Genomic DNA, 24,967 nt, shown 5'->3' with positions numbered 1-24,967 from the left:
TTCATTTTGTTCAGAAAGGTACTGTGATTGCAGGAGGGATTCAGGGCGTGTTGCATTTCTCCCAGCTTCAGAAAATTGTATTTCCATGTAGATCCCTGAGGAGGACTAGAGCCTATATAGCAAAGGCAGAAATTTAATCCCAAGGGATACCCAAGCTGCCTCTGTGTTTCTTCTAGTTTGGTGATCTTGAGGGTTAGTCTCTGACACTTATAAAATCATTATGAAAACATTGGTTTTTTCAGAATGGCCCACCTCCTTTGTATAATGTGTATGAATTTTTAAAAAAAGGAGAGAGAGATTTCTTATGTCATGAAGTGAATCAGTTTGCATTTCAAAGAAGGATGGTATTGGATATTAGACAAAGCACACAGACAGGTCCTCACCAGGACAGATTCCAAGACTTTTTTGATAATCTAGTGCAGGTGCCTTTCAACTGAGATATTCTACTGACTCAAAGCTCTCTGTATTTTCTTTATCCTGATGGAGTAAGAGAGGCTAAAACATCTCATTTTACAGGCAGGAAACTGCACATTAATAACTATGAGGTGACTTGCTCAATGCCACACAGCAAGCTAGTCACTGGCAAAAGCAAGGATAGAATTTAGAGTTTTGCAATCATAACGTAACACCCCAACCATTAGAACAATGGTTTCCAAATGACATTTGTAGACCAGCCCATCAAACTCATGTAGGAACTGTATAAAAACTAGATTGTCTAAGTTTCATGGAATTGGCCTCACACCCCTTATTTTTTAATTTGTAAGCAGTCTAATATGTAGTTAGGTTGCCAAACTACTAAAATCTATGCTACTTTCCTATGCTAGTAAAAATAAACCATAGGTATAGAAATCAGAGTGCAAAATCACCCACCTAACAACACTGGCCAAAAGACTGGATGTTTAGCAAAGACCCAACAGGACAGTTACAGCCAGACAACTTACTCTGTAAATGGTACCATGAGGGGTTGGGGGTAGGGGAAGGTTTGTATTTATTTTCCCTCTAACTACTCCAGACAAATTACCACAATTTCCAAGTCAGAAGATGCTTTTTTTCCAATTTTCAGAACATGTGGTATCCACCTAGTACTGAAAATCCAGCTGTGCTCTTTCTGCTTCTTACATCATTGCCAGAAATAAAGATCTTGTAATCAAAACTTGGCTGAAAGTTTGACTGATGTTGCTCGAGGCACACGTGAGTCTATTCCATCCTTCTATCACCACTGCAGGGTTTTCAAAAGTAATATTTATTTTCCATTGGAGAAAATAAAAGTATGATTATTGAGTCCAAGGGAATTATCATGTCTTTACTGATCAAGGGCATCTGGTGTCTCCAATGAGTAGTCCTTCATGAGTAATAATAATATTAACAGAAAAACAATAAAGTACTGAGTATTGAAGTGCTAGGCATTGTACTGAAGGATATATATCTATAGCATTTCCCCTCAGACCCATTCTGTGTGATAAGATCTATCATTACATGAATTCTTGATTCCCTTCTCTCCACACATGCTCTTCTCCAATCATTCCTAGCTCAACAAATGATACCACCATCTATGCTCTTGCCCAAACTTGATATGTAGGAGACATCCTTGATTTCACACTTCATCTCAATCTTATATTTTCCCCAAGCTCCCATTTGATCATGTTCCATCAGTAGGGCCTCTTAGTTTTACCTCCCAAATATCTCCATCTGTCCACACATCCCTTGCATCTCTACTGCCATGAGCACTAGTCCACTTTCTTAGCTAGCTCATCTCCCAACTAGAGTCTTCACTCCTCCTCTGGATCCCTTCCTACCTGGTCCAGAAACACCAGCCAGAGGGATGCTTTGTAAAAACAAATAAATAAATCAGAATATGTCATTTTCCTCCTTAGGACATTCCAATTGCCTTCTGTTACATGAAAAATAAAATCCAAACTTTTTTGTTCATGTGGTCCCACATGATCTAGCCCCACTTTTTCTGACCTCATCCTATGTCCTTCAAAGAAAAGCTATGACAAACCTAGACAGCATATTAAAAAGCAGAGACATTACCAACAAAGGTCCTTATAGCCAAAGCTATGGTTTTTCCAGAGTCATGTATGGATGTGAGAGTTGGACCATATAGAAAGCTGAGCGCCAAAGAATTGATGCTTTTGAACTGTGGTGCTGGGGAAAACTCTTGAGACTCCCTTGGACACCAAGGAGATAAAACCAGTCAATCTTAAAGGAAATCAACCCTGAATATTCACTGGAAGGACTGATGCTGAAGCTGAAGCTCCAATACTTTGGGCACCTGATGCGAAGAACTGACTCACTAGAAAAGACCCTGATGCTGCAAAAGAGTAAAGGTAGGAGGAGCAGTGGACGACAGAGGATGAGATGGTTGGATGGCATCACTGGCTCAATGGACATGCATTTGAGCACGCTCCAGGAGTTGGTGATGGACAGGGAAGCCTGGCGTGTTGCAGTCTATGGGATCTCCAAGAGTTGAACACGACTGAGCAGCTGAACTGAACTGATCCTATGCCCCAGTCAAATCACTTTGTCCACAATGAACTTAGAATCCTAAGCACAACTCAAGCTCTTTCCTGCCAAAGGAAGTTAGTACCATTCTCTCTAATTCTGATGCTTTTCTTTTTTTTTCTTTCCATGGCGGGCTTGTCTTCCTATCTAAGGAGAATGTTTGCCACCCAAGAGCATCCTTATTTTATACCTCTAATGTTTTGGGCTTTTCATCAAAACACCTGTACATTTTTACACGAATGCATACTGTGTAATTATTTCATTTTTTTTCCTATCTCCCCCTTTGGGTTGTGAGCTTGGTGAGGGCAAAATCTCATTTAGTGTTATATCCTCAGCTTTCAGCAAAATGTCTGGTATGGAACAGATGCCAATAAACATAGGTTCAGTGAATGTATAGACGTTTATTTTATAGCTTAAGTAAGCAGGTTTAGAAAAGTAAAATAACCGGCTTGAGGTGACCTAGCTGGTTAAAGGCAGAGCAGGGATCAGTACAGGTGTGCCTCATTTTGTTGTTCTTTGTTTACTGCACTTCATAGATATTACAGTTTTTACAAACTGAAGGTTTCTGGCAACTCTATGTTGGCAAATGATGGTTAGCATTTTTTTTTTTAGCAATAAAGTATTTTTAAATTATGTACATTGGTTTTTAAGACATAATGCTATGGCACACTTAAGAGACTACAGTATTGTGTAAACACAACTTTTATGCGCATTGGGAAACCAAAAAAATTTGTGTGACTTGCTTTATTACAATATTTGATTTATTGCAGTGGTCTAGAACCAAATCCCAGCTATTTCTGAGGTATGCCCATACCAGGGTCTGTGATGCCAATCCTTAAGTCATAGTATGGAAGCACTAGTGTTACTAGAATTGGAGCTGCACATAAATTACCTCCCTTTCCTTTGTGCCTTTGCATCAAGTATCTCAAAGTCCCCCCACGCAGAATATCCTGAAAAAGGAAATGTAAGAGCGAGGAATAACCGGGTCACTCTTTGCATTACATAGGTTAGGAAACCGAAGTGTTAATTGGCCCAATGTTTTACAGGGCACATGGTCCATTTGGGGGTTAAAATTAGAAAAAGTCTTCACTGAGAATATCCTCGCCTGTCTGAGTGTGGTTGCAGAACAGCAGCACTGAAATCACCAGGGAGCCTTTTTCAAATGCAGAATCTCCGGCTCCATTCAGACTCACTCAGAATCTGCATTTTAACAAAGTCTCCAAGTGATTTCTATTCTCATTAAAGTTTAATAATTAGCCTTCTAGACCATTTCAAAAGACATGGTCCTCTGGTCCTCTACCCCACCCTAGACAGAACCATCAGCGCTTCCAAACACCAGGCCAGCTTTATTAACAAACTGCAGACCTGGTTTCTCAAGCCAACATCCTAAACGGAGAGCAGCAGCTCCAGGCATGGCTAGTCCACAGCCGATCGCAGTTGTCCTGTCCTCTCTCACACCAGGCCGCCTGAAATCCAGCCCCAGCCCACTCGACTAAATGAGAAACAGTTCAGCAGAGCCAGCACACTGGACACATGGGCTTTGACCTTTCACTCTTCCCTGACTCATTAAAGTGCCTGTAACTTACAAAGCTCCTCTTCCACGTAAAATAGAGCTTCTCTGTGAGAATGAGCCATCTGCTGACCCCTACAATCATATGGTCACCAGTCTCCTTTGAAGTCCCACCCCTTACTTCTATCTTTGGATTTCCTGCTATGAACTCTCAGGTCTCCAAATTAGCAGATGCAATAATGTCCTGCCCCTAAATCTGATCCCCTACCTCAAGTTTGGGGCCCCTTCTTCATCCCTCACTACCACTGCCTAAACTGTCCAACCTTTAGCCTCTCTCACTTCAAGTTCAGTGTGTGTGTGTATGTGTGTGTGTGTGTGTGTGTGTGTGTGTGCAGATCAGTCATGTCTGACTCTTTCTGACCCCATGGACTGTAGCCTGCCAGGCTCCTCTGTCCATAAGGTTTTCCAGGCAAGAATACAGGAATGGTTTGCCATTTCCTACTCCAGGGGATCTTCCTGACCCAGGGATCAAGTTCAATGGCCCCCACTTAACCTCTTTTCTACGAGTTTCTTGGCGCCTCGCATGCATTCTTCACACAGCTGACAGCTATCTTCCTACTAAATCTCCTCAGGTTACCTCCAGATCTAAAAACATCCTGAGGTTTCTCCAATGCATGCAATTTAAAGCCAAACATTTATAATAACTATTAAAATTATTCCTCAGAATTCTGTATCTATTCCCTTCAGTGTGTGTTTGAAGAGTTAGTGATTACCCTGAAATGCAGTGATGAACTGAGCCTAAAACATGGGAACATTAAATAGGAATCTCTTGATTTCATTGTTTTTTTGTCATTCAGTCACAGGCATACCTTGAAGATATTGTGGGTTTAGTTCCAGACCACTGCAATAAAGTGAATATCACAGTAAAATAAGTCATAGGCATTTGTTGTTTTCCTAGTACATATGAAAGTTATGTTTACACTATACTATAATCTATTAAGTGTGCAATAGCTTTATATTTTAAAATGTACATATATTAATTTAAAAATGCTTTATTGCTAAAAAATACTAACCATCATCAAAACCTTTAGTGAGTCATAATCTTTTGCTGGTGGAAGATTTGAAACATTGCAAGAATTACTAAAATGTGATGTAGAGACATGAAATGAGGAAATGCTGTTAGAAAAATGGTACCAATAAACTTGCTCAATGCTTAATACAGGGTTATCACAAACATTAAATTTGTAAAACAAACACAATTATCTACAAAGCATAATAAAGCAAACAGCAATACAATGAGGTATGCCTGTATTTGTCCATTCATATGTTCAGTCTGTGAAGAAAGCTGAGTGCTGAAGAATTGATGCTTTTGAACTGTGGTGCTGGAGAAGACTCTTCAGAGTCCCTTGGACTGCAAGGAGATCCAACAAGTCTATCCTAAAGGAGCTCAGTCCTGGGTGTTCATTAGAAGGACTGATGCTGAGGCTGAAACTCCAATACTTTGGCCACCTCATGCGAAGAGTTGACTCATTGGAAAAGACCTTGATGCTGGGAGGGATTGGGGGCAGGAGGAGAAGGGGATGACAGAGGATGAGATGGCTGGATGGTATCACTGACTTGATGCACATGAGTTTGGGTGAACTCTGGGAGCTGGTGATGGACAGGGAGGCCTGGCGTGCTGCGATTCATGGGTTCGCAAAGAGTCGGACACGACTGAGCGACTGAACTGAACTGATGTTCAGTCAACAAATATTCATTAAGGACTAGTATGTGCTATGTATTGCATTAGGTCCTGCTATTGTAGAAACAAATATTAATACTATAATAAGGCCAGAAGACCAAACTGTGGGACCCCGAAGAGAAACAGAAGGAAGGCTCTCAGGAAGGGATCACTTAAAGATGGGTTTGTTAGAGAAGGAGAAAGGCCCGGCACACAGAAGGAGCAGTGCACGCAGGAGCCGGTGATGTGAAAGGTAGCTTGTGTTTCAAGCTTGGGTCTAATGTGTAAATGGAAAAGAAGGCATATATGCAGCCTCTGTGGGGAAGAGGCAGGGCAGGAAGAAGAGAGCCTGGGTGGGATAAAAGTCTGGCAGAAAAGAGCTGCAAATTATATGGATTCCATTTCAGAGGGTGGGTTCTCTCATCCATAAGAAATCCTTCAGCTGTCTTCATAATGCTTCTTGTTGAAGGATTCTCCTTCTAGGTGCTGTTCTATTCCTATTCCTGGTCAGTCCAACACACAGACAGGCCTGATGAAAAGTGCTCACAGAATGTACACACATCCACACCCTCACCTGGGAGTTCATGACCCCATCTCTGCCCATCCCTGTTGGTCTCCCAGAAACAAAGTTCCTGACAGGGCTCTTGCCCAGAAGCCACGGCAGTGATGAGACCTGAGTGTATTAGTGAGTTATCAGAATGTCTGGCAAGTTGTGACCTACATCATGACTTCAGAATTCACACAGGTAGACCCTGAATTTGCCTCATCCGTCTCATGTGGGCTGGAATGGAAAGGCTGATTAATATTGGCCAGCTTTTCCTGACTGAAAAGAAGGAGTCAGATGTCATAGTGGCCTTCAGCAGGCTGTTAGTGACCACACTGAGTAATTCCCAACAGAAAGATGCCATGCAGTGTGGTTAAGAGCAGACAACAAAGTCAGGAAACTAACGCTCAAAGCCCAGCTGTAGCCCTTCCTGACTCGCTGACATTTTCTTCTCTCAGTTTTCCTATCTGAAAAATGGGGATAAGAGCTTCCTTACAGGGTCACTAGAAGATTTTGTAAGTTAGTGTATAGATAGCATGTAGTCCAATGACTGGCACATACAAGGCTCAACAAGCCAGGGAAATTATTAGCTCAGATGACCAAGCTCTCCACCCTTTCCCTGTGTGTATGTGATTAAAATGTGGAATGTTAACATTCTGCTCAGTCTTTCCACCCTACTTAATTCTTCAGATTTTTGTCCCACCCAGAATCCTTCAGGAGACAGTTCATAAATTAGCTGGGCCTGACCTGACCCTTAAGAACAAAGCCAAGCTCACAATCAAAATGCTCACCCACTATGCTGAAGAAGGACTTGGCAGGAGCCCGAGACTGGATGGAGAAGCAAAAAGGAAGTGTAGCAAGGGCATCGGGGAGAGAAATTCTGGGTTGAAGAACCTATTGGCCTTTAGTTAACAACCCAGCACTTATTCTTACTAGATTTTTAAAGTTATTTTTCCTGATGAATAGAGAAATCAGTGGTCAATATAATATCAGAAGAGAAAGGGCAGCTTTTACAATAAGACTCTCCCTAGTCTGGGATTGAAGGTCACAGGGAAATTTTTAAGTTCAACAAATGCTGTGTTCAAAGTGAAGACTGCATGCCAATTGCCTGAGCCTGTGAAGCCTACAGCAGCGAGCTGGCCTGTACCCAGGTGTGTATGAGAGTGTCCAAGGCTTGGAGCAGAGGTTCAGTCACTTTTGTGCCAAAGGAGGCTGTAATAAATTAGCCTGAAGCTCACAATATCCTACAATGGCAAAAGAATTGAGCATTCCAAGGATAAACTTTGAATGTATTTACTATAAACACTAATTAAAAAGCCAGACAATGTCTTAATGGAAAGAAAACAAATTTCTGTTTCTCACAGATGCATGGTTGTACACAAAGATTACAGTGTGACCCATTAATTGGCAAATCACGGCTAGCATGTGTGTCTTTATATACATAGGTTTTTTCACTTCAGTATCTAGTCATGTATGTATATGCAAGACGTTAGGACAAAGAGCTTAAAAACTTAAGTATATTATTTTACTGAATGTTAAAAATTACAAATCCAGGGTACTTAAGGTTTCTAGCATTTGCCTTAACTGAGCATTTCATTTCATTTGCCAAGACTTTCTCTCCCTCCCAATGGTAGAATAAAATCAATTGAACCTCAGAGAATCAAGCTATGGTTCAATAAGATCAAAAGAGCCTAAAAATTTAGGCAATATCTCTAAGGACATGCCCTTCCCTTCTCCTCTGAGACCAGCTTGACTGTATTTGCCCACCCTAATTTTTGAAGTGTGTCCACCTGTATTTCGTTGATCTAATTTCCGTTTCCTTTTTGCCACATCCCCCTTTTTCCTTTTCATGGTCCACTTGAAGCCACTGTAGTGTTTGGATAACTCATAGTGGGATGAGATGAAACATTCAGAGGGGGTTCTGGCTGGTGGAGGGAAGTACAAGCACTTTTCTTAATTTAATGAACATTCTGTTTTGATGTGTGTTTTTTCCTTCATGCAGGGTCAATGTACTCCCTTACCACCCTGTAACTGAAGACCTCTACTTCCCATTTGGAATGCCACTTTCAGTCTTTCTGGTCTCTATCTTGTTTTTCTGGGGCATAGAAACCAACCACAGAATGGGAGATGATAGCCCCGGATAAAAAAGGTAGCTGAGTAGATTCCTGGCTAAAGAAGATTACCCACTAAACACACCAAAAGCAACAGTCATTTTACAAGGAGCAGTAACCTGTTGGAGATGATGATGCTGATAAACAGCATCATGGCTGACTTGAAGCTGAACAAGACTAAGAACTGTGCTCGGTTCATCTGTCTATTGTCTCATTCAATCCTTGTAAAAATTTGTAAGTATCCTTCTTTCTTATTATCATTTGGTAAATAAAAATAGTCATGTTTGATAGAGATCAATGACTTTCCCAAGATCAAAGAGCTAATAAATAGAAGAGTGGGGATGCACATTTAGATCTCACTAACCTCAGAACCTGTGTAATTAACTATTACTACTAAGCCAAGGGACTTCCCAAGTGGTGCTAGTGGTAAAGAACATGCCGGCCAATGGAGGAGACGTAAGAGATGCAGGTTCAAGCCCTGGGTTGGGAAGAACCCCTGAAGGAGGGCATGGCAACCCACTCTAATACAATCTCTTCTGGAGAATCCCCATGGACAGAGGAGCCTGGAGGGCTACAGTCCATAGGGTTGCAAAGAGTCAGATACAACTGAAGTGACTTGGCATGCATGCATGCACTAAGCCAAGAGAGAAATCTTGCACAAGGGAAAATCTTCTAAGAACTGACTAAATTTTCTTCTTTAGAAGTTTTAGAGACTTGCTTAATCTTTAAACTCAATTCTAGAAATCTTAATAAATGTTTGCAATATTCTGCCTTCAAAAAAGATCTAGAACTCACCCTCGTAGGTGTGAATGGAGAACAATTCACCAAAACCCACCAAAAGAAAGAGAATAAAACCTTGGCTATTCATCTAGATCAGAATCTCTCCAAGTAGTACCTTAAGTATGCATAGTAAGATCATGTCTGTGTAGTGTCTGTGTTTATATGTAACCCTGCTTCTTTTTTTCCTGGTGGTAACAAATCTCATGTACCACTTCTCTCACTGGTATTGTACCTGAGTTTTAACTCTCCTCATTGATTCTGTTGAGGGAGACTTATAGAGCTTAAAGTCACTCAAGATTTTCCATTATTTTGCAGAGGTAGAAAAAAGAGCCTCAGAGAAATGTAATTTACTCAAGATCAAAAGTGTTGTTAGCCAAGAGCATGGGCTTTGGTGTTAGAGTGAGCTTAACATCATATATTGGTTGAGTGATCATGGGATGGCTGATTAACAATACTCTGAATCTCTGAAAGAGGGGATAATAATGTATTTATTATTAAATTATAGTATTATAATACTATATTAAGTATTACATTAAGTATAAGTATTAATATAAATTATTAAATTAAATGTATTACTATTATTATTTCAAGTTGTATATTATCATATCATAGTATGTTATCCTACATTATACTATTATTTTATTATATAATAAGATTTATCAGTGTCATAAGAAATAAATGAGGTAATGTATGTAAAGTGCTTCATATAGCATACAGTGATGAATTATCACTGTCATCATCATCATTAACCCAATAGAACAGAGTCAAGACCTTATGCTTTTTAACTCTCTGCCACACTAAACAATCTCCCTATGTGTGTAGAGATGGGTCAAGTACACATATGTAACTATAAAGCCCTCTCCCACTCTTCTCCCAAATCAGATCAGACAAACCTCACTGAAGGTATTAACAACCAAACACTGTCAAACAATGTGTAAGCACAACATGAGGCCTTTTTACAGTGTTGAGTCTGAACCTATGTTTGTGTTTATAGACCTTCAGTAGATTTATGTTCACTGGAAAAGTGACCCTCAGAAAGATGGTTATTTACAATTACTCTTAAAAAGATCTTACTATGACACTGCCTTTCAGATGGCATCTTGGTGAATGACTAACTTATAGAGGGTAAGGCTGTCTAACTTAGAAGGCTGGGATAATTTCTAATTTCAATTAATTGTGGGCCCTAATGGGGTTAATCTAAACTTCACACATAAAGATAGCAACTAATGAGAAAAAGGTAACCACTGGAGCGAAAGATAAGGGAGAATAGAATATGGTCTTTTTGATAAAATATAAGTCAAGCACATTTATTTTAGCTTCCTGGGAAGTTGGGTTAATGAAACATTAACCTGATAAATGTGATTAACGATAATATGTATGTGAAAGCAAATCGCATGGGATGAAAAGAAGGATGTGTGTGTGTGTGTGTGTGTATGTTATAAAATATGAGCAAGAAAGAACTCCCCAAACTCTCTAACTTGACCATTTCTTTGGAGTTACCATTGTTTGTATTTTCTCTATTAACTCCAAAAATAAATAAACCCAAAGAGACATGTGAAATCTAGCATGCAAAAGTGCTGCTACAATAATTTTGAGAAAAGAAAGTGTTACTCTGGATATTTTTAGGAAAGTATAAGTCCCATGACTGATATTGTTCTTACATGAAGAAAGGTTCTTGCTTCTAGATTGTGCTTCCTCATTTTGGCTGCACTTTGGAGTGACTTAGGTGCTTTGCAGAAGATTAATGCAAAGCACTGAGGTGTTTGAACTTGCCCCAGCTGATGCTAACAGCCAGGTATGAGAACCACTGTTCTGGTGAGCTTGTTGAGAGATCTAACCCCTTTTCTGTTACCACCAACTCCTTCTGCAGAGTTTGCCAAACAAGTTTAAATGTTAGTTAAATGAATGAAATTAAAACTATCTCTAAAGAATGATTATTCCTTCTATGTTGCTGAGACAAATTGCTAGGAAAAAGAAAAAAAAACAGACAATAGTTTTAAGGGTTTCTTTCACTCTAAAGCACTTGAAATAGAAATTTCCACCCCTCATAAGGAAAAAAAAAAAAAACTTCCCTTCACCATTTTAGCATCAAATTTAACATTAAAATTCTACCATGAATTTCTAATAAGGCAGTCCTTTCATCCATTTAGAAAGTGTTTACTGAGTACCTATCAATAAATGTAGAAGCCACTGGCCACATGACGCTAAACAAATATCCACGGTCTAATGAACAGGTAATCAAACCACTTTTACTCAGTGAAATAAATGATGCTGTCAGCGAAGTCTTCTCTGCAGTGGGAAACCACGGGAGGGACACTTCCTACAGACTGGGGAGATCTGGAAGGCCCTGGAAATAAAAATCACACCAATCTTAAAAATGGGACAGTAAGGCTAGTGGTGGAGAATCTCCCTGCCAATGCAGGAGACAGAGAGACACAAGTTCGATCCCTGGGACAGGAAGATCCCCTGGAGAAGGGCATGGCAACTCACTCCAGTATTCCTGCCGGAGTCCTTGCACACACGCATGCAAGAGGTAGTCAAGCAAAAGGCCACTGCTGGGGAGAGCTCAGACCAGAAGGAATAGCACGTTTGAAAGCCCAGAGGCATGCAAGCTATGGTGCATATAAAGAAGCAAAAGAAACCCAGAGCATTAGAACCCACACTACAGAAGGTTTTGTAATAGTTGGAGGGAAGTGATCTCCCAGGGAAGATAGTTATGACCCTGGAGAGGTAAGCCGGGCCCAGCAAGATAATGCAAGACATTGAAAATATTTTTAATTTTAAGCTTTTTTAGTGTCTTAGATGAAATAGCAGAAAGGCTGGTCATTTATTTTTTTTATTTTTTATTTTTTCATTTAGTTTTATATAAGGGGAATACTATAACTGGGTTGAAATTTGTTGAAGATTGCTATTACTGCAAAGTAGTGAATGTATTGAAGGGGGAAAGACTGGAGTCAGAAAGCTCAGTTCATGCATGACAAAGGATAGTGATTTGTCATACAGAAGTGGCAACAGGGTGAGGAGAAATGGCCAAGAGTCAATAAGAAAATGCCATTTGATGGACGCTGATGACTGATTTGACTGAGGGAGAAAGATGTTTAAGAGTCTCAGGCCAATTTGTGTTGCCATATGGCAGAGGCCACACAATATTGTAGAGCAATTGTCCTCTAGTTGCTCGATATTTCTCAACAGTGTACAATTATAGTCTCTGATCATTATTAGTTACTCAAGAAGAGTTATGTTTTGTGAGTATTGTTCAAGTGTCATCACCAATAGAATGTATTCAGATGTGTTCTTTCCATAACACTTTATAAAAAAAAATAATAAAGCCATATATGGATTAAAAAAAATGTGTCTCAGGTTATATGCAGATCTCTCACCTGACGTATCCAACCACGTGGAACACAGAAGGATGTACAGATTTGAAAGAGTTTATAATAGGCTCTGTTTTATATAGGGAGAGTTTGAAATGCATTTCAGATATGCAAGTGGCTTTATCTGCAGGCAATTGTCCTAATGAGTATTATAGCCCTTATGCGAAGAGATTAGATAGCAGATGTGGGTTTAAAGGTCATGAGTATGTGGAAGGTAGTGGAGGCCATTGGGGTAAACGAGCTTCAGGTCAGACATGTATGCAGAACACAAGAGAAGAGTGAATTCAGAGAAACACCAACATTGACGCCATGGGCAGTGGAGGAAAAGCCAGAAAAGGAAATTGAGAAGAGGCAGAGAAGAGGAAAATCAAGGGAGTGACATAGAGCAGAATCAAGGAAGAAGACTCAAGGAGGGCTCAGACACGTGTGTTTTACTGAAGAGCCACACTCCATCTTTGATGTTTGACTCTTGACAGCATCCGAGCCCTACCATCTCCCACCTCCGAGCAAGCTTATAAGAAAGCCTGGGTGCCTCCTCTTTTGGCCTCAGCATAAAGCTCAAACCATACCGGGTCCTGTTCACAAGCACAAGTGAAAGTGGAAGTCGCTCAGTCATGTGCAAGTCTGTGACCCCAGGGACTATAGTGTCCATGGAATTCTCCAGGCCAAAATACTGGAGTGGGTAGCCTTTCCCTTCTCCAGGGATCCTCCCAACCCAGGGACTGAACCCAGGTCTCCCACATAGCAGGCAGGTTCTTTACCAGCTGAGCTGCCAGGGAAGCCCAAGAATACTGGAGTGGGTAGCCTGTCCCTCCTCCAGGGGATCTTCCTGACCCAGGAATCAAACCAGGGTCTCCTGCATCACAGGAAGATTCTTTACCAACTGAGCTATGAGGGAAGCCCTCGCACGTACACCCTCACTAAAGCCCCACACCCTAACTACTATCCAACTCCTGACGAGCCTCTTTTCCCTGATTACTCAAGCAATTTGAAGACCAACTTGGGATTTTCCCCTTCTCTCCGCCAAACATCTCGTTATGTGACTAACAAATCTCTTAATACTCTCTTGGTCTATGTATGTGCGGCATCATTACTTTCCATAGCCAAACCAAATTTGGGTGGGAGGATCCATTTTATCTCACAGGGTGATTACAACATAAGCCAAATATTCCCACATAACATTAGGTCCCTGGTGTCTCAGATGGTAAAGAATCTACCAGTAATACAGGAGACCCAGTTTCAATCTCTGGGTCAGGAAGATCCCCTAGAGAAGGGAACGGCGACCCACTCCAGTGTTCTAGCCTGGAGAATTCTATGGACAGAGAAGCCTGATGGGCTACAGTCCATGGGGTCATAAAGAGCTGGACATGTGTTAGTTGGAGCAACTAACACCACATTAGGTCCAAGAAGAGTCCCTTCATTTGGCAGCGATGTTCATGGCACCCTCAGCTTTAGTGGAGAGATGGAAATGGAAAACTGAGTGGCAAAATGTGAAGGAGAGAAAAAACTATAAGATGGGGATGGTGAATACAAATGACTTTTCTGACACATTTCATAAGGGAGGGAGGAGCTGTGATAGCTGGAGAGAAACATGGGTCAAGAAAAGGCTCTGCTTGTTTGAGTTTTAATGTAGGAGAGACCTGAGCATAATTAAAGAGAAGTAACCTGGCGTGAGGAAGAGAGAGGCTTCAGCTGCAGGAAAGAGGAAGGTGAAGAGGTTGAGGGAAATGTTTGAGAATGGTTACGGGATCCAGGGTAAAGGTGGAGGAGTTCCTTTTATTTTATTTATTATAAAATATGATTATTTATTAAAAGAACCTCAAATCAGAAGACCAAAAAATCTCCCAGAGTCCTGTCGCTTGCCCATGGTCTTGACATTTTGCTGGGATGTTTTTCTTTCTAGTAAATAAATAAATATATATTTGAGGTTTTTTTTTTTTTTTGAACTACAGTTGATTTACAATGCTATGTTAGTTTCAGGTGTACAGAACAGTGATTCAGTTATATATATATATATATAAAATACATAAAGTATATATGTATATATATATATATATATATATATTCTTTTTCAGATTTGTTTCCCTTATAGGTTATTACAAAACAGAGTGAGTTCCCTGTGCTCTACAGTAGGTCCTTGTTGGTCATAATTCATTTTAGACAGTAAGAAGGGGGAAAGCCTGTTTGGAGGTGTCATTTGGCTGGCACACCTGTGGGCAGACCCTTTGCACTTTGGGAGCAGGATGATCTGCTGAAAGTCAGGGAAGAGGTTTTAGGACTGGAAGAGATGAGGTCTGAGACAGCCTTCAAGAACAGAGATGCTGCTTGTATATTAAGGTATATATGTGGAATCTAGAGAAATGGTACAGATGAATCTATTTGCAGGGCAGGAACAGAGAGGCAGATGCAGAGAACGGACACGTGACATGAGGGGGACGGGGGTGAGATGAATCGGGAGAGTGGTACTGACGTATGCACACCGCCGCTTGTGAAATAGACAGCTAGTGGGAAGCTGCTGCGTAGCACAGAAAGCTCAGCTCAGCGCTCTGTGATGATCTAGAGGGGTGGGAGGGAGAGGGGTGGGAGGGAGGCTCAGGAGGGGGGCGATATATGTATGCTTAGAGCTGACTCACATTACTGCACAGCAGAAGCTAACACAACAGAGTAAAGCGATCATACTACAACTTAAAAAATATAGACGAGTCTGGGAGCAAGGTGCCAGCGGCAAGTCCCTGTCATAATGCCATCTTGGACTGCTGGTCTCTGTTTGGTTTGCCTGTTTAGAAAGATGTGGCTAGTTCTCCTTTTATCACTCTCCACCTCCACAAATGGCTATGATCCCCTCTTTCTAGCTCACTTCATTTTTAAACTATTTATCTCATTCTAAAGTCTAGAAAATTTAGCATATATAAATAGCAGAAAAATAAAAGCTATACTCCCTATAAACCTCCTATATAAAGATTATGGCTGTTAATATCATCATCACTTCTAGCTACTGAAAAAGAATGCTAAAAATATACCCTTAATGTGGAAAATAGGGATTGTTATACATTATTATAAATGTATAATAATTATATTCTTGCTTTTATCGATTTACCATATTATGAATATTTTCCCATGTCTGTAATATTCTTCTAAACATCTTTAATGTTTAGAAGGATACTTCACAATATGTCTGTACCAGCCTATGATTGTACCATATAATGGGCATTTGTTTCACTGAATTTTTGTTACCCTAACATCCACTTAACCTCTTTCTCAGTTTTTCCCCCTATAGAATTTATATGGTTTGGGTAATGCTGACTCTACTCAGGACTTCAAGGTCAGAGTGCACTACCCAGGCCAAACCATTGCATTTCCCTGTCCTCAGGGACTAGATTCAGTGTGAACAGTGCCATCTTCAAATCCCAGAAAGAAGGGGCAAGGGATCCAAGGGCCAAGAGAAAGGGCCTACTGTGGCCCGTGTCCACTCCTATGCTCTCTTGCAAGAAGAAATGATGCCCATGAAACAGGGAGCATGGAGGCTGGGTGCTCCTGGAGGCCAGAGCCTCGGTCCTACTCTTGCAGGTGTCTTTGCTCCTAAACCCAAGGCTGACACACAGCACGCACGTGAGAAAGTGCCAGCTGCAGCTGCGCCTTCCACGCTAACCTCCAAGTGCAATGGGACAAAACTTAAACAAGCTGGATGGAAGAGAAAAGTCAGATGCAGCGCTTCTCTTTTTCTCTCTTGAAACAATATTCAACAGACTTGAGAAGAAGCAGGAAGGCAATGTACTTGGCTGATATTTTGGTAGTTGTTTCCTTCTTCCAAAAAGAAATGAACAAAAAGTTATATCTAGCACATGTATTGAACTTCATAGTTTATAAAACACTTTCAGGACATTACCTACTTTGGGCATCAAAACAATACTGTTCGGTAGAAGTCATTACTGCCCCTCACCTTAAGAACGCAAAGTCTGAGACACACGGCTATGATTGTGGAGTACCTTGTTCAGGGTCATGTAGAGAACAAGGGCTGAACTTGACCATCAAGGGGCTTTTTCCACTTCTCAAAGAAGTGCAAAAGACTAGTGTGTGCCCACTCTGTCTGAGCTGATTTGCCTGCCAACTTCTCTCAGCCTCTTCTCCCCCTGCCTGCATGCCCTAGAAAGAATTTCAGGGCTCCATTAGTACAACGCTGGGCTCCAAGCAAGGGACAAGGCTGACATAGTTTGTTGGGTAAACACAAGCAGCAAGTGACAGTGATTTACTCCTGACTTGCAAACTTCTGATTACCAATCTACTGCCGTATGTAAACAGGTGTAAACTAAGGCTGAAATCAGTTTACACAGTGCGGTAAATAATTTAATCTCTCCTCAGGATGGTGCTTGCAAATGTAAATGTTTAAGCTCAAACCCATACTGACGTTGTGATGTAAGCTTCCAGTTTCTCAACCAGAAAAGAAAGTCATGCCAGCAAATGGCCCCTGTTTGCCCCTGCTGGGGCGGGGAATCTGGTGGAGACGTGGATGCAGCCTCACTCTTCCCAATGCAAAGCTCAGCCATGGGCCTGGAGAGCTAGGAAAAATCCCTCTGCCCTGAATTCCTCCTGGTCCCGAGACTGTTCTCTCTCCCTCTAGTCTTTATTGCACTGTTCTGCAGACCCCTGAGTTGGCTGCAGGTGTGAGAGAAGGGAGGCAAGAAGTAAAGATAAAAAAGCAAGAAAACGACAGCCTTCTGGGCTGGTTGTAATGTCATTCTCACTGGAAGATGACCTGGGTCCTCCCTGCCCATCAATGTATGCTGATGCAAATTGATCTAGACCTTATGACCAGAACATGCAAATGTGTTTTTGGTTGTCAAAAACTGTAGACTGTACCTGCTAGAGTCACTGAACCAGAATGCTGCTTCCTATGAATTTTTCATCAGTATTATTCATGTTCTAATTAGTCTGGCTCTTGCCTTGGGCTGAGATAATGAGGAGGAGGCTCCCCCCCACCCCAAATATTATCTTGGGTTTTCTCAAGAGTGAAAGGCTCTGGGTGAAGCCAGACTCAATCCATCCCATACTGAGATGGCTGGATGTAGACTAGAGAAGGGCAAATGCAAGCCAGAAAGTAAGCTTCCTGATTTTCTTCTGCTCCCTTAGAAAATTCTAGTTTACAGTAGAAGTTGATATCTTCTGGAATCACTGGTAATGCCATGGTTAGGATTTTGTCAGTTCAAAAAAAATTTTTTTTTAAAAAGAATACCTACTATGGTCAGATTTTCAACTAAGTCCTAGATAAGTAATAAGACATAATCTATGGTAGGAAAATAATAGTTACAATTTACTGAGTACAAGGAGTTTCTTCTTCTGAAAGTTTTTTCCTTGTTTTGTTTGTTCAGAAAATGTTTCTTTCTTTCTTTTTTTTTTTTGAAAAAATTTATTGATCATTTAGCACAAGTCAGGCACTGAGCTGTACATTATTGTATTGCATGTGAGCTCTGTCATATCCAACTCCATAGAATGTAGCCCACCAGGTTCCTCTGTCCATGGGATTTCCCAGGCAAGAATACTGGAGTGGGTTGCCATGCCTTCCTCCATCGGATCTTTCCAACCCAGGGACTGAACCCACATCTCCTGTATTGCAGGCAAATTCTTTGCCTGCTGAGCTATTGGGGCTGAATATGTATTATCTTGTTTAATCCTCAACTGAGCACTTTGATGCGGGCATTATGCCCAGTTTACAAAGGAGAAGAGACCCAAAGAGTTCAGTAACTTGCCTGAGGTTACTCAGCTAATAAAATGGGTGATAACTGGGATTTGAACCCCAGCACAAGTGTCTTCAAAACAGTTTCACTTAAATTATGCAGCAAAGCTTTTATTCTTTCTTGTCCACCATGAATTTTGAAGAAAGGTCCGCTTGATTTCTGGGTCTAGGAATGTATACACACAAAGTCCAGGAAGGATAAACCAGAAATACTATAATTACAATAGTAATAGATAATATGTATTGGGTTCTATGTTTTAAAAATGGATTTACTAGATTTCCCTGGTGGTCCAGTGGTTAAGAATCTGCTTGCCAATCAAGGGAACATGAGTTCAATTCCTGGTCCAGGAAGATTCCATATGCTTCAGAGCAGCAAAGTCCATGAGCCTCAACTACTGAGCCCATGCTCTGCAACAGAAGTCACTGCAACAGAGAGTAGCCCCCACTTGCTGCAACTAGAGAAAGCCTGAGCACAGCGCTGAAGACCCAGCATAGCCAAAAATAAAATTAAAAAAATTAATTCACTGACTCATTTTATACATATTAATTTACTTAGTTCCTACATTATTATTATCATTATCCTCATTTTACAGATGAGAGACTGAGACAGAGAAACTTCCCAGCATCACATACCTAATACGAATCTGAGTTGGAGACCACCCTAGGCAATTTCTGCCACAGCCACAATTTTAAACTTCCAATGGGCCTGATGATGACGTTCTAGGACAGAGTTGGATTTGGGTGATGTGTTTACCACTTAAGAAGCTCCTAACACTTACTTTCAAGGAAAATAATAATTTGGGCAGAGAATCTTTTAAAACACACCAAGATGAGACTCTGGAATCTGCTATGGGAAAGCATATCTTTACAGGAAGCAAATCTGGCCAGCCTGCCTGCCATGACTGGGGAACACACTTGTGCAGTCGAAGAGAGATTATATACACAACACAACAAACAGTGGATAACCCAGAAGGTCTTAATGTTATTTCCAAAACAATGGTCTTGGATTTGCAAGTGAAACAGCAGGAGCAAGGTACAAGGGTAGAGAGAATGGCAAAGGCCAGGAACTTCCAACTTACTTCCTGACTTTATTCTCCGTGCTTCCCAGCACATAGTAGCCCGGTTTGCATTCATATCTGCAGGTAGAGCCCACGTCATGGTTCCCCTGGAGGCAGCGAGGCTGGAGCAGGTTGGCATTCGGGATAACAGGAGGAGCATCACACTCCAGCTTGCAGTAAGCTTCAGGGAGAGACCAGAGCCCATCTTCAAGACAGGTCAGCCATGGGCTCAGTCCTAACTCCAAGAAAGAGAACACAGAACGCTCAGAACAGAGAGTCCAAAAATAAAATAACAAACAGAAAGAACGAAGACCTGTCAACAGACAGTCATTCTTGGAAAGTCACAGTATTTTTCATGGAGCAGCTTCTCTAAAACTTCAAGTCAAATGTTTATCCTGTATCTTTCTACCCACAGAGTGTCTATTGTGCTCTCTCGTGTAGCATTGAGGTCAGAAAGCTAGTTCTTGACCTGAATGAAAGACGGGCTACCGACCAAATCCTTACCTCACTCCTCACTACAAATAATAAAAATAAAGTTGTGACAGTATTGTGGAAAGGATTATAATAATACTAGATGACACTTTTATAGGGCTCATTACATGCCAGGCACTGCTGTAAGCATTTTACACATATCACTTGTGTAAACGTCAAACCTCAAACAACCCTGTGAAATAGATACCATCATTATCCCCTATTTTGCAGATGAGGAAATTGAGTTTAAGTAATTTGTCCAAGCTAGTAAGGGCAGAGGCAGGGTTTGAACTTGCAGTTTGAGGCAAACTTCTGTACTTAAATACCATACACCATATGCCTCAGCAGTTTCTCCAAGTTCAATCTATGGACGCCCCATAGAGTAGTATCACCAACCCACTTTAGGTTTACTAAAGCAGACTCTGTCAGCATGAGCCTAAGAATCTGCATTTATAACAAGTCTGCTGGATCACTGCTGGGCACACCTAAGTTCACGAGGAAGAGCAAGATGTGGGGTCAGAGGGACCTCCCTGGCAATTCAGTGGTTAAGAATCTGTGTTTCCGAGGCAGGGGGCATGGGTTCGATCCCTGGTTGGGAAACTAGACCTACATGCTTCGGGGTGTGGCCAAAATGAATAAAAAAAACCAAACAAATAAAATAGCCTATTCCCACGCTCTCTTAAACAACAACAACAAAAAGATGTGGGGTCAGAAGAAGTTCCACCACATTCTCATCTCTCCCTAGCAGTACAGCTCATACAACTGTGCTCTCATTGCTAAAATAGGACTAAAGGCACCTAACTCACAGAAGGGTTGTAAATATTATATTTCAAAATGTGCATGATAAAGGGTATCTGAATTATTAATACTCTCAGAAAACTGTTAGTTGGCTTGACTCCAGAGAACATAAACTCAAATAAAAATAGGAAGGTCTCAGTTTCTTTCATTAATGAGATCTTGAGTTAGGGGCATCCTTCCAAGTGGTTGAGACAAGGAATGTGTTGCCTCTTGCTTGTGAAAAGAAGGTGCTTTAGCAGAGTCAGGTGGGAAGCTCACTGGAGTAAAGAAAACATCCCCAAAGTACGCCCCCCCATCCCCCCCCCCCCCCCCCCCCCCCCCCCCCCCCGCCAAAGAGAGAGAACCTGAAGAGAACTTGCATATAACTCCTGCTTGGCCAGACAATACCTTGAAGCTTGGCTGGTGGGATACAGGAGATAGAGCAGCGTTTCAGAAAGTTGGTTCCCTCCAAGCAGGAGAAATTTGCGTAGTTCACCAAAGATGCGTCGGGGACACCACAGTCAAGGGGTTGGCAGCTCACAGCCCGGTCCCAGTGCCCAGAGGAACATGTGAGCAGAATTTTCTTCTAGAAACATAAAGTTTTCTGTTATCAAAGTCGCACAAAAAGGCTTATCAAAATAGTTCCCAGGATCTGGCAGAGTCCTGATGATTATTTGTACAAATATTCACCACAGACAAAATGATTTTGCCTCCCTCCCTCTTGTCTTAATGTGCAATTTCACAATACCCAGGTACGCTGCTGATGAAAGGTGCATGTGAGCATAAATGAAGACGCTCCTCCAGCGCAACTCTCGGCTCTCCTCACACGCTTCGCCAGGTGGCTCTCCACCCTACTCTGCCCTGCTGTGTGCTCTGGGACCCTGGCCCTTGTGGGCTTCATGCTTTTGACTTGTGTCTGCTGGAGCACCCAGGGTAGCACTCGTAGGAGACGGAAGAGGCAGAGAAGCAAGGGAGGTTGGGGGTTGATTCTCGCTACTCCCTCCCTTGGGTCGCTGTAGGCTGGCTCCGCCTTTGGCAGAGCTCTTCACACGCCTGCTGCACTCTTTCTCACGGGTTCTGCTAACTGCCCCTTACAGTCAACTCTTTAGGTCTAGAGGGGATATTATCCTTTCACCCTGGGATTCTGGACCATCTCTGTCATTTCCTAGATCCTGCCCCCACTTTTATCAGCAGTCCCTTTACTGAAGTTCCTCAAATTGCCCCCCTTTGAGCATTCATCGGTTTCCTGCTGGGACCTTTACTGATAAGCTGACTGATAATGGTACATAATAAACATAATCATATTCTCTGAGAATGGTGCCTAGTCTTTAAGAACATCTGGGAATTAATGCACATGAGGCATCTTCCAAACCCTGTAGTTAAATCTAAGAGATTCCAGCCATTTCCTTGGGGCTATGGCCTATGTAGGGGGTCCTAGAATTCATCACCAAGAAACAAATGAGGAGACTCTTTTTTGAGCACTTAGAAGGGCCAGGTACTTTCAAGTTTGGATAAACAAGACCCTTAAGGAGCTACCAGCAGAGCTCATCACAGGTTGAAGCAGTGAATCAGAAAACATCTGAAGTAGGGAGAACGGAAGGAAGAAGAAAGAGAGAGAAGAAGGAAGGAGAAGAAGTTCAAAAGGAAAGTGTGGGAGATGTCCTTTGGTTATATCTTACTCCCTTCTATGATGATTTGTGAGAATGTAATGCAAAGAATACAAATCATAAAGGAGAAAACATGGACCAAGAAGAAAGAGAATATAAACTGTTCTACTAAGTAACAGCAACATCATATATGCATGCTTGTTTTGTGGTGGTGAGATAGCACTACAGAGGCTGGAGAAGGGATTGCCCATCTTGGATAGGAGGGAGAGTGTTTCCAGGGAGATTCACATAGTAGATAACACAGGAACTGGTCTTTGAAAGATGAGCAAGACTTCCCAGCAGCAGAGCAGAAGCAAGGAGAAGAAAGTTTCAGAGTGAGAGGAACAGGATGGGCAGGCACTCAGAGACCTGGACACTCATGGCTTGTTGGGTGAAAAGTGTCACCATAGTAGGTTACCAAAGGTCAAAAAGAGAGAAGGGAGATTCTGGGGCTCAGCCAGCATCCCATCAGGAGACCACAGTGGCACCAAAGTCAAAGGTAAAATGACTGATGAAAGCAGCTGTCACCTCTGACACCCACTCCTGCCTGGCTGCCCCTCCATCCTTCCCAATGTTCCCAGGTTGCCTGCCAGAAGGCCCCAGTTCAAAGCCAGACACACTTTTCTGGTTAGTTTCAGTTCTTATGTCAACAAAAAGCAGATATCCCTGCTGTCTTGTGATCACAAGCTGGGATCATATCATTTCTTTAGTGGGGCCAGGCTCTGGTGATGGGAGCAGTCAGCTGGAGAGCTGTGCTTGATGACTCCATCATATGACTGGCAAAGGGTGAGCTCCCACCTTCCTTCTCCCAACTTGGACCCAACTGCAATGCTCACAGCCTAGAAGACTGGCTCCAATCACAGCGATCACTTAAAGAATGTCTCTGAAACACTGCATATAGTGTCTGGGTTTTCTCCTGGCTCCAGTAAGTATTGACTGTTCTGTTTTGAATTTGCTCCTAATTTTAATGAATTGCAAACACCATCTTTTCTTCCCTCTCCTTCTTTACCTAGCACACAAATGTATTCAGTTCCTACATTGTTTTTGTTCTTTTTCCTTCCTTCCATCTCTTTTCTACTATGAGGTAAGCTGAGTTAAGGACAGGTAGGTGATAAGAGTTCTGCTTTTCTGACCAAAGCATCACAAACCAAGGAGCTGATGCTTCAAGGTATGTTAAAACGGTATCTCTACACAGAAGTCTCTTTCAGCCATCCAAAACAAAAGATTGTATCTTTAAATTCTGTGTCTAAGCAAGTGAAATTCCTCCACGGATCCACAATCTGCTGAGCAGTTAACTGGTACCAGATGAAAAACAATTCCAATCTTCCAAGCCATTGATACCTGACTACCAATCATGCTTCCACTTGTCCTTCATCATACCTCATCTCCCTCATATTCTTCTCAAGCACCATTTACCTTTTGCCTAATGCATCCTGTCTCTCTATCATATTGTGCTCATGTGTTCTCAAATTTCAAATTCCTCTGTAGAATATGGAAAGCTTTCTAAAGGAAAGAGGGAAAACAAAATTCTTAGTCGACAATACATCATCATGGTTATCATAATGGCAGGTTTGCAGAGAGCTAGGTGCCTATCATTTTGATAGAAGCTTATGAATTATTTCTACTCAGTCATCAAAACAGCCCAAGGACATAGATACTTCTGATCTAACTATTTTACAAATTTGGAAACAACCTTAAAGAGGTTGGCATGTTTTGCTTGTCTTTACCTAAAATTACACAATAAACAGAGGAGTCAAATTTCATTCCAAGTCTGTCCCCCAAGCCATGCTCTTCACTAATATATTCTAGCACCTTCAGACCACCTTGAAACCCTGGAAGTGGTGCCATGGTAGCTTACAGAAATCTGAAAAAATTCAGTCAAAACTAGAATCTTGATATAAGTCCTACTTCAGTAGCAGAAGAAAGAAAATCATAATTTTTCCTTCAGTATTCTTATAAGGAGGGTTGGACTTGGGGGAACAGGCAGAAAATGGACCACAAAAAGGCTGATTGCATCCTATCTTGCCTGCAAATTTTGGACAGGTCTAAACTGTAACATTCTCATTTTGAAGCCAAAAGTCAGGATCATAATTTCGTACACTTCTTATATATTTCTGCATGTACCTTACATTTCTATAAATCCATGCTTCTCCTTGATTGTTAGAGTCCTCATTTTTCCTTTCAGATGATTTAAAAACACAGGCCTTTCCCCCATCCAGCCAGGAGGAGGAGCATGCATACTGTCCCTCCCCAGGGGCTTGGTCCTGATGACCGCAGATTTCCAACTCACCTGCATGGGCCTGAGGTACTGCCCATTGCTGACCTGAAGGGCAGACCCCCTCTGACAGGTGATAGAGCACTTCATGTGACCCGGGCCACCAGAGGTACAGTTCACCATATCCGCGTGATCAAGCAGCAATGGCACACAGCGGCCCTGCTCCCCACAGGGCCGATGGACACAGCTGGAGATGACAGAAGCAGAAATATCTTACATTGACTTGCTAGGCAGCAGCAAAGGCTTTGCCTCTCCCTTTGAGAAGGGTCTCTAAACCAAAGAGAACACTTTCTTGAAAACCTACATTCAACTCATCACTTCCTTCTTGTGACCTGGAACCCAGCAACATAAAGTAAACAGGAACAATATCAACTACCAAGCGATTATGAACCAGCTTTCTATGGATCTTCCAGGAAGAGAAAATGATGATGACAGGTGGGGAGAGTGTCCCCAGAGCTCTGGATG

General features: G+C 41.8%; 1 protein-coding gene across 1 annotated transcript in view; it reads right to left on the bottom strand.

Annotated features, from left to right (window-relative positions):
- The window catches only part of PAPPA2 (pappalysin 2), a 329,773-nt gene that overhangs the window by 63,012 nt on the left and 241,794 nt on the right, over positions 1–24,967 (bottom strand). Inside the window, exons 14-16 of the mRNA XM_005690911.3 lie at positions 24,518–24,689; positions 20,990–21,167; positions 19,355–19,568 (exon numbers count right to left, since the gene is read on the bottom strand). Of these exons, the coding sequence (XP_005690968.2) occupies positions 19,355–19,568; positions 20,990–21,167; positions 24,518–24,689 (564 nt within the window). The remainder of the gene's footprint in view (positions 1–19,354; positions 19,569–20,989; positions 21,168–24,517; positions 24,690–24,967) is intronic.

The sequence above is a fragment of the Capra hircus genome, chromosome 16 (genome assembly GCF_001704415.2).
Source record: "Capra hircus breed San Clemente chromosome 16, ASM170441v1, whole genome shotgun sequence".
NCBI classification, from domain to species: domain Eukaryota; kingdom Metazoa; phylum Chordata; class Mammalia; order Artiodactyla; family Bovidae; genus Capra; species Capra hircus.
This window is presented reverse-complemented; position numbering and strand designations above follow the sequence as displayed.